Below are 10,125 nucleotides of genomic sequence, written 5' to 3' on the forward strand. Positions count from 1 at the left end.
TATTTGAAAAATAATGTGTTTTTTGAACATTAAAGCATGTCAACATATTCTGTTACACCAAATACACAAAATAATGATCTTTAAAATAGCATCATATGACCTCTTTAAACATCTTACTGACCCCATACTTTTCACTGGTAGTGTATGAAAATGGTTGCCCTCAAGTTCATACAGGTATCAGAGTAAGCACAGGTGTATGTTCAGACCTATTGTTTATTGTCGTTTAAACCTTAATATTCAGATAAATGCTGCTTGGCTTGATATTTTGATTCTAATCCAAAGACATTCAAACATTTTTATGTGAGCCTTAAGTGTCCAAATACTCTTTGGCACCATTGTACTTTGTCATTAAATGTGAAAATGTCAGGAACCAAAAAGCTCATGTTTCATGCATGCTACAGGTTTCATGTATCACAGATGCCATATGCTCTGGCACAAAAAGTCTTCAATAATAAACAAAAATGAGTTTGTGTCATGGTACATCTTATTTCAGCTTTCTCCGATGGAGCTCAAGACTCCGTGTCCATCAGCTCGATGATCAACGCTGAGAACAAGCTGGAGTGTGAGAGCAGCTCAGAATCTGGAACCTTCTCCGTCGACTGCATCATTGATGGGACAACCAAATAAAAAACCCTCACCTGCACCAATCTCCCATCTAATTGAACTGTTTCTGTATTTTCAACTTATTTTTCACCTTATTGTTCAACATTGTGTAGTTAACACTGATCAGGTTGATCATTGTGGTGTTTTTCAACTTTTTAGGGGATTCTATTAAGATTTTCATAAACATTGGTTATAGTTTACTCTTAGATCCTCAATGATGATCAGAAATGCAGTTTACATAGATTGCTGTTTCATACAGTTTGATAGCTTCAGCTTGCAGTTTTTAAAGAGTCACTTCCACACCATATACTATAGTGAAAGAAATGGCAGAGCACAACGATTTATTGCCATATATCAGTTGAAGCTCAGTATTGCTGTCATTGGCCTAATGGATAATCTAACTTCTTTCCATGACCTTCAAGATGCAAAGCATATGAGCTCTTCTCCAGCATCTATAGTGTTGTGTTGTAGGCTGTGGGACAGTTGGGTTAGAAGAGATACTATTAAATTATGCTTCAATCTCACAGTGAACGGCTTATTTATTGATGGCCATCACTAAAGGACATCATTTAACTTTTGATGATTTGCATCTACCCTGTTCCCAAGCATGATCCAGCTAATGTTCAGTACTCTTCCGTATTTTCTTTGTATAATATGAAGCTGTGCCCTTGATTTTAATGGTGTTGGCACAGATAGTGTCCTCAGTCAAGTCTGAAATAAATGGTAAAGGAGAAGAGGGACACAAAACTTTGTCAAACCTTTTAAGCTCAGTTTGTTGCAGACATTTGTTATGACCGTACATTTAACTAAAAATTAAAATATTTTTCGGTTTTTAGATCTGATAAAAATGAGCCATATCCATGTTAAATGCATTTTTTGTGATTTAATTTTGACTTTTTATTATTATTATTTTTTATTATTATTATAGTGGAGGGCCAATTAAAATTAATCAATCAGTCTGAGGGCCATTTAATATGCTTGCATCTATATTTCTTTTGCACTTACATAGAAGTCAGTATTAATAAGTAGCTAACTGAGACTTAAATGAATAGCCTTTTTCTAAAAATTCATGTAAAATGTTGTAAGAATGTGCATACTGTATATTCTAATATGAAACACTGATTTTGTACAATTTTGTTAGACCAACAGTTCACAGTTTGATTCATTTGTTTTCCAGACGCTGGTTTTGTGTAAACATACTGTATTTTGCTCATGATGTGGTGAGCTGTTGTTCACTGACACCATGATGCTACAAATATTTTTTTTTATTGTTACGATTGTAAAACAATACAAAAGCTAATTTGCAATCGTGTGTTTATATGCTCTCATGTTCAGTGGAAATAAAATCATTATTGATGACTGACTTTCACAAGACTTGACTGTTGAGAGCGCAATATAAAATCTGAAATGAAAATTACTTGTATTTTCTTTGCTCTGCACCCTGAAAACATTTATTCGATTCTGCCCCATCTGCTGTAATCAATAACCTGACCATCTTGGTTTTTTTTTTATATTAAATGCACTTACTCTTAATTTCATCCCCCAGTGGTTTTAGTGAGAAGAATGTGGAGTTACCTATATGGCTTTGGCATTATAAATCACTTCTGGAGAGCAGATTGTACAGCAGTATCGATTGATCCTGATATATCACAGAAATTTACTGTCACTTCTGTTTTCAATTAAAGATACAATCAGTCAGATAATGACTTAATTGGATTTTACAGAAGATTGAGTTTTATTGTCCCGTGCTTTATGAGTTTAGTTAAGGAAGGTCGCTTTATCATAGGCTGTCCGCGCTGGGCTCTGGCGTGCCGCCGTGTCCTTCTGTTGCTGCTTCAGGTTTGTGTTCCAGCGACAGCCTGAAAAGTGTCTGGATTTGTTTTCCTTGAGCTGTTATTGTGCCATCAATCACATCGGCTGCATGAAAAATAAAGCCACCCCTGTCCCAAAGTCTCAGCGCATACTGGAGGGGGGGACATGTGCTGCATTTTCTTAAGTCAGGGCTTTTGGATTTAAGAGAGGAAGACGTCATCATAAAAGTGTTTGATGACTGTATGGTCTGAAACAAGGCCCAGTTTAATCTGTAATAATATGTTTATTTGAATTGAATGCATTTTATTTTGTAGAGATATTAAAGAAGATTCCTGGACAGTGAGAGTAGAATAGAAATTGCAACATTAATAAAACCTTGACCGTCAAATTTACGGAGAACATGCAGTTGGTTGTTGTGTTAAAGTATTCAATATTGCGGTAATGTTTACCATATATGGTCAAAAATCAATGATTTAATTCAAAATGAAATATTTCGATACTTGACATATAATCTGTTTGGATGACTAGAAATACTGTACCTGGGTACAACTATATTGTGGTTACATATTATTTGCCAACATATCAGTGGAACTAAAAGAACCACTTGCTCACCAATCCTCTGCAGTGAATGGGTGCCGTCAGAATGAGAGTTCAAACAAATGATAAAAACATCACAATAGTAATCCACACAACTCCAGTCCATCAGTTAATGTCTTGAGAATCAAAAAGCTATGTGTTTGTAATAAACACATTAATCATTAAGATATTTTTAGCTTCAAACTATTGCTTCTGGCTAAAATATGTCCTCTATTCATATTACCTTCAGTGAAAAAGTCGCCTCGTCTGAATCAGAAGAGAAATATGTCCAGATCAAACACCATTTACAAGAAAAAACTGTTTTAAACAAGTGTGTCTGTGAATTTTTAATTGGATTATTGAGATGTGTTTAGCTGTTTCAGCTGTTCAAACTTTCATTCTGTTGGCACCCATTCACTGCAGAGGATCCATTGTTGAGCAAGTGATGTAATGTTAAATTTCTCCAAATCTGTTCCAATGGAGAAGCAAATCTTGGATGGCCTGAGGGTGAGTATATTTTCAGCAAATTTACATTTTTGGGTGAACTATTCCTGTTATAGGACCCAAGTTCATGCCCAACTTATGTCAACAATGTGATCAAGCACCTGTGAATGTAACGGGATGAATATGAAACCCTTTTTCCCAGGCACAAAAGTTGTAAATGAATACAGTAACACTGCAAATAATCTGTAAAAAGTCTGATTGATTGGATATGAAGCTGTCAATCTGTTACTGTCAAAGTCTTAGTTGTTCTAACTTAAGAGTTTCAGTTGCGTGAAGTTTTACAATTTAAGTCCCATTCGAGTGGGTTATATAGGCAGACAACTATTTTGTTGACTGCTTTTGTTCATGTTGAGATGGAGAGGGTGTGGCGGGGAGGTGTGGGTCCTGTCAGAGTCTCAGTGATTTGGGTGCCCTTGGAGGCTCTGTGCATATAGAGAGAATAACCAGACATTTCACTGGACAGATGTCCCGTCATTACTCACGACATTGAAACTAATGGCTGCCTGTCAGAGTGCCGCAGTGAAAGAGCAGCCGATCGGGCTCTCGATGGACAGCTCACAGATTCAACATTGAGTCTATACATAATTACCACTATAAACCTCAATCAAACCTGACAAGAAGTACAAAAAGAGCAATCAAATGAAATAAAAGAGCATAGCTGAGTTAAATGCAGAAATCAAAATCTATAAAAAATATTGTTATAGATTGACTATATCGGTTTAATTTGTGCCACATACTCAGTTTATAGTTTCTTGGATCTTAGACCTGGGACATTTACTGCCTTTATTCTGTCCTTCAGTTGAGTATGAAACAGCTTTTGGGCTCCACATAGATAAACCTCAGTCTAGTGCTGCTAATAGTGGTTCCCTTAAACCACAGAAAATATCCATACTAATTATCACCTTCACCTTCTATTTTGAATAGTGGCATTATTACCCTGAAACTTTATTTCTGTAAGGAGTATTGCTTCTCTCTGTCCAAACACCAGACTTACCTTCTCTCAATTCTCTCCCATGTCTGTCGGATATTTTTACAGTATTTTCACAATGCGCTTCACCTTGTCCTCTCAGCAGTGCTTAATAAAATGATCTTCCATTAATTGATTCAATCATTCAAAATGCCATGTAGAAAGAAAGACAGTATTAGTTTGTGTAGATATTTGGCTTCATGATATTTATTTCTTTACTGGTTGGTTGGTTTGATTTTTATGCTCATTTCATTTTATTCTTGTTTATATCTCACACGAGACTAAAGGAGAACAAGTTTATCAAATACACTCTTCACTTAAAGCATTAATAAAGCATTATATTTGTTAACAACTGTACAGAACTGTACTCCTTTTACATTTAGAGGATTAGTTTAGATGGTGTTATATACTAGTGTTCACCTCTTTTGATTCTTTATTTACACTTATATCAATCCTATTCAACACCAAACATTTTATTTTACATAAAAATACTTTTAATGAAAAAATATTACATATAAATATTGACATATATTTACAGTCTATTTCTCTGTTTTATTTTGTCTCTTTCTCTTTTTATTTATGTACTTTTTTGGAGATAAAGTGTAAAGAAAATTACATTTTTTATGTATTCAGCTTCTGCAGTGTTGGTGAGAAACATAAATAATTTTATTAGCATTTGTGTTGTCCTCTCACTCCCCTTGGTGTGAATTCCCCTCGCCATACACAGACTGCATGCGGCATTATCGTCACCCTGAAATTTCATCTGCTATTTTCCAATTAAAAGCTTAATAGCCCTGGAAACCGAGTTCATGTGGTGAAGTTTACCGTGGCCCCCAGTTCTCAAAGTTGTGCTGCCGGGATCCCATTACGTGCTTGAATAACCCCATTTAGGAACAGAAACGGGACTCGAGGGTGCCCGGTGTTGAGTTTCACTGCATGGACTTTAAAAGCGATGGGCATCATTTTAAGAAAGGTGTGCTGCCATTTACACCCTACATCGCGCGCCAACGTGCATTTAAAGGCTATGTGTGTTTACTGTGTGCACAAAACAAATTGACTTGTTTAATGTAGATGACATTGCCCAGTTAGCTTGATTCAATTATTTTTTTCATCTGATCCTTCCAGGATTCATTTGGTACACGTCCAAATCATGTTGCTCAATTAACTCGTGCTGCATGTCGGACTATTCAACATTTTTCATGGGAATAAGTTAAAAGCTCATTCAAATGCAAACCACCATATTATTGTCGCCTGTTTAATTCGAATTCACAGCGTGTGGTTAAACTAAATACCAAAGTGGTTGCAGGATTTTCATGAAAAGCGCACAGCAGTTATGTGAATTCTTCTCCACATTCCCAGGTAATTCTTGAAATGACTGCACTCCTAAGAGCCTCTTATGATGTTGAAAAATTGCCGTGGGTCCGATTTAAAACAACCAGTGAAAATTATAGATTGCTATTGTTTAATTATATTCTCTCTATTTTCCCACGGTTTTACAAGTAATATGCGTATAAAAATGAACTCCTGTTAAAACCTATATTCTGAATTGGATTAGTTTAAAATATTGCGAATTAGGCCTATTACTTTCATTGGGGTCGACGTTTTAAGATTAATTTGTAAGTAATTTTCGATATTTTGCTAATTATGTTAAAGTTGGTTTCACGTAGCCGATTTGTTTCTGGTAGGCTATAGTTAGCCAAACACACCTTTATAAACAAAACATTGTTTGTGATATATCCTACTTGTTGTGTGTGCTTGTAAATGTGTAATTAAATAACAAATTACAACAGTAGCCTAGCTTATGTTTTGTTGATGTACCATCCTATTCCTGACTGCGCTCGGTTACCGAAATTATCTGATTTATAACTTTTGCGGTTTATTAAAAACATTTGAAAACGTTTGAAAACTTAATAACAGCTGTTTGTACAATACAAACGTTTAAAAACCCTTAAGCCTTTTATGTTGACTTCCTTAGGAGGGCTTCAAGCTTTTACAGATCACACATCTAATTGTATTTATTAAAATGTCAAATGTAGGCTGTTTGTATTAGAGGGTTGCATATCGGCAAAACATTGCACACAATTCTAATTGTAAAAATTTGAAAAAAGCGAGACGTCCTCCCTCCATCCAGTGTCAGGGGAATGTAAATTGCTCGTGACCGTGATGTGAGAAATAGAAGTTATTCGTTAGTGCGTGTCAGATCGCCTGATGCACTTCTTTGTTGCGGGGCGAAAGGTGGATCCTCGTCTTAAAGAGTCAACACCTCTCATCACGAGTGTAGCGAGCAGCAGAGGGGCTTGATCTCTTGACTATACTTGACAGCACTGTTCATCTAAACCTTATCTGATGCACTTGCGCCTCTGGCACCTCTGGAAACCACTTGAGAAATGAATGGCTACGGATCACCCTACCTCTACATGGGGGGACCAGTGTCCCAGCCGAGAGCGCCCCTCCAGAGGACCCCCAAGTGTGCCCGCTGCAGGAACCACGGGGTGCTCTCCTGGCTGAAAGGGCACAAGCGTTACTGCCGTTTTAAGGACTGCAGTTGCGAGAAATGTATTCTGATAATCGAGCGACAGCGGGTCATGGCGGCTCAGGTGGCGCTCAGGCGGCAGCAGGCGAACGAGAGTTTGGAGAGTTTGATCCCCGAGTCTCTGAGAGCGCTGCCGGGCATCACGTTGGGGAGCGGAGAGCAGAGTGCAAACCCACGATCGAGCGGCATAGACCTGCACTGGAGCTCAGAGACAGTGACCCCTAAACCATCGCAAGGTAATCGCTTATTTTGGTTACACAATATTTGAAACAGTTTACTCTTTAAAACTTCGTTTTAGGAACACTGAAGACAACGCGTTTAGCGTCTTGCATGTAGAAAGATTCTTTCAAAGTGATAATAATTCGTTCTTTTTTATTATAGCCTAATTATCCTATTGTTGTTACAAAATGTAGGCTATTATAAAACTAAATAGAATGATCTTAACCGAGAACACGACTGGAGTTTAAACCACAGTAGCCTACTTGAAATAACTTACGTTCACAACAATCACAAAAAAATATATAACAAAAATATATGTAGGCCTATAAATATCTGCAGTAGCCTAGTTTTAGCAGCAATCTTGTGGATCGAGACAACATGATTTTTTTTTGTTTCCTGGAAGTATAGCCTGTTTTCTTAAACCGGCAAAAATACACTTAATAATAACGGTTATTATTCATTTTGTTTTCATTAAAAATACCATTTATTCTTTGTTACTGAAATTTGAACCATCACAAACACGTTTATTACAACATGTTTTCAGCCTTTGCGTTAGATAGGCTTCGTTAGATTAAAAAAGCTACATCCCAAACCAAAAGGTTCTGCTTAAAATATTTAGTCCGAAAAATTTCAACAGAAATATTTAAGACAATCCGACATGAAGCTGAACGAAACCGGCATCGGCCCACCATCCGTGATAAAACTCGAATAATCTGAAACTGAAAGATGATTGTATTCTGTGATCGACAGTGCGCATCACAGGTAATAGGGTAGGCCCTTCCGGTCATTTCAGGGGAAGGTCAAGCTGAAATGCAAAGGAAGTCCAAATGAATGTAAAATGTTTCTAAAGTAATCAGTTTGCAAAACTGTAGTGAAGTGGAATCGACAAGATATTTTTCAGTGCCACTGCGTCAGCGTATTTAAGTGAACAGCTAATAAAGTCGCCCATTATAAATCACAGGAGTGCTGATAGGTCACTAGCCTGAATGTTGCACTTCTAGTCTGCAGAATCAGACAATACTTTGAGTCAGACTTTTAGCTGGACTTTCTTTTAAACGCTATTTTTAAATGTCAGGCCTTAAAGATTTACACGAATGTTAACATTTAGTTAAATTGACAGTTTTATATATTTTTTTACTCTATAAAATTGTCATGTTGCTGCAGCATCACTGTATTACAATCTTTGATTATACAGTACAGTATCTTCATGAGGTCTAAACTTGTGTGTGTGTGTGTGTGTGTTTCTTTTTTTTTCAGACCTAAATGAGGACCTGTCTGGTGAGCAGTCAGGTGGAGAGAACGGAGGCAGTTCCAGTGACAGAGAACCAGAACCAGTCAGCTCCCCTGAGGAGTGCAAACCTAACCTGTGTTGCACCCCTGACACCTCAGACCCAACTTCCCAGGTTGAGGAGTCCTGCTTTGGCCTGTCTAAATCCTGCAACCCAGAACCCAAAGCTGACAACCCCAAATACTCCCCTGAACCCAACATCCTCATCGAAGGCCTTTCAGGCTCTGTATCTCTCCCTTTCAGCCTCAGAGCCAACCGACCTCCACTGGAGGTCCTGAAGAAGATCTTCCCAGCCCACAAACCAGCAGTCCTGGAGCTCATCCTGAAAGGCTGCGGTGGAGACCTGGTTGGAGCCATCGAGATCCTGCTCTCCAGCCGTTCTACGATGAAACCAGAAAAGGTCCTGTCTGAGAACTCAGATACCCTGGTTCGCCCCTCAAACGGCCACCTCTTTGAGCACCCGCTGAGCTCGTACCCAGTGTCGTCTTCCAAGTGGTCGGTCGGTTCGGCCTTCCGTGTTCCAGATTCCCTGTGCTTCTCCTCAGAGCCTTCTGCTGGAGTTGTACCAGGCCCTCTTAGCTTGCCGCTCCAGCACGGCTTCCCCCAGCCGCCTCGATACCCCCTCATGCTGAGAAATTCATTGAGCCGTGGCCAAGCTGGGCCCTTCGTGCACAACGATGTGACTCTGTGGAATACCATGACATTACAGCAGCAGTATCAGCTGCGCTCACAGTACATCCCTCCGTTCTCAGGCCCCTCAGCCGGAGTGATCCGCAGCTCACCGCTCCTCACCAGCAGGCCCACCGAGGAACATCGAATCAGCATCCAGGAGGAAAGCTGTCCTGTCATTGTCAAACAGAGCATGTATGCTGCAGATGAGGAGTATGATGAAAGATCTGACTCCTCAGACTCCAGGATCCTGAACACTTCTTCCTAACTCCTAAGCAGTTTCAATAGGTGGATGGAAAAAAGCAGTGAAATATATTTCAAATGGCTTCTTGAAATGATACAAAAGAGACACTGCTCATCTAGGAGCGCATTGAAAAATATACAGTGCATTACTTGAGGTATTGTATTTCTACCAAATTTGAGGTTGTTGTGCCAACGTAATCATGTGTGGAATAACATTAGCTTTAGTTTTTGGGGGAAAATCATTAAGGTACTATTATTTGTTTATTTTATTACCAAAAAGTCTGAAAAACGTAATATATTTGAGCACAGTGATCTCTATTTCCACTTTGCATGAAATGTACCGTTGATAACAGTTTAATGTAGAAATATTCCAGCAGTCCTGCATGTAAAAGTATGGCAAATAAACCTTATCTGTACTGTTACTGTCATTGTGTTTATCTCAGTCAAATACGTACATGTATTAGATATCTGCAAAACAAAACAAACTCTTAAAAATAAAAAAGAAGAACAAAAAACTTTAAAGTTTTTTTTTAAATCTAGAATATGTTTTCAAAAAATCAATAGCAACTCTTTAGAATAAAAAAATAAATAAAACTTCAAGGGATACCTTGTATTCTCCTCGCATTTAATCCCCCACCAGTTCCCCCCACTCGTATACTCTGCCGCCTGCAAAGAACATGAATGCAGTAAGTACAGCTGTAAGGCCGGCCA

At 38.3% G+C, this 10,125-nt stretch overlaps 2 protein-coding genes across 4 annotated transcripts in view; both read left to right on the forward strand.

The window, feature by feature from the left end:
- The window catches only part of LOC107700072 (doublesex- and mab-3-related transcription factor 1), a 39,400-nt gene that overhangs the window by 22,172 nt on the left and 7,103 nt on the right, over positions 1–10,125 (forward strand). Inside the window, exon 5 of one of the 3 annotated variants that reach the window (XM_016501586.1) lies at positions 494–647. The exons of the other annotated variants lie outside the window; for them this stretch is intronic. Coding sequence (XP_016357072.1) covers positions 494–627 — 134 coding nt within the window. The 3' untranslated portion in view covers positions 628–647. Of the gene's footprint in view, positions 1–493; positions 648–10,125 lie in introns of those variants that run through there. 3 annotated transcript variants of the gene reach the window in all.
- LOC107700073 (doublesex- and mab-3-related transcription factor 3a-like) lies at positions 6,850–9,439 on the forward strand. The gene is made up of 2 exons (XM_016501588.1): positions 6,850–7,231; positions 8,472–9,439. The coding sequence occupies exons 1-2, from the start codon at positions 6,850–6,852 to the stop codon at positions 9,437–9,439; spliced, it is 1,350 nt and encodes a 449-aa protein (XP_016357074.1).

This window comes from Sinocyclocheilus anshuiensis, unplaced genomic scaffold, assembly GCF_001515605.1.
Source record: "Sinocyclocheilus anshuiensis isolate Anshui unplaced genomic scaffold, SAMN03320099.WGS_v1.1 scaffold983, whole genome shotgun sequence".
Lineage (NCBI taxonomy): Eukaryota > Metazoa > Chordata > Actinopteri > Cypriniformes > Cyprinidae > Sinocyclocheilus > Sinocyclocheilus anshuiensis.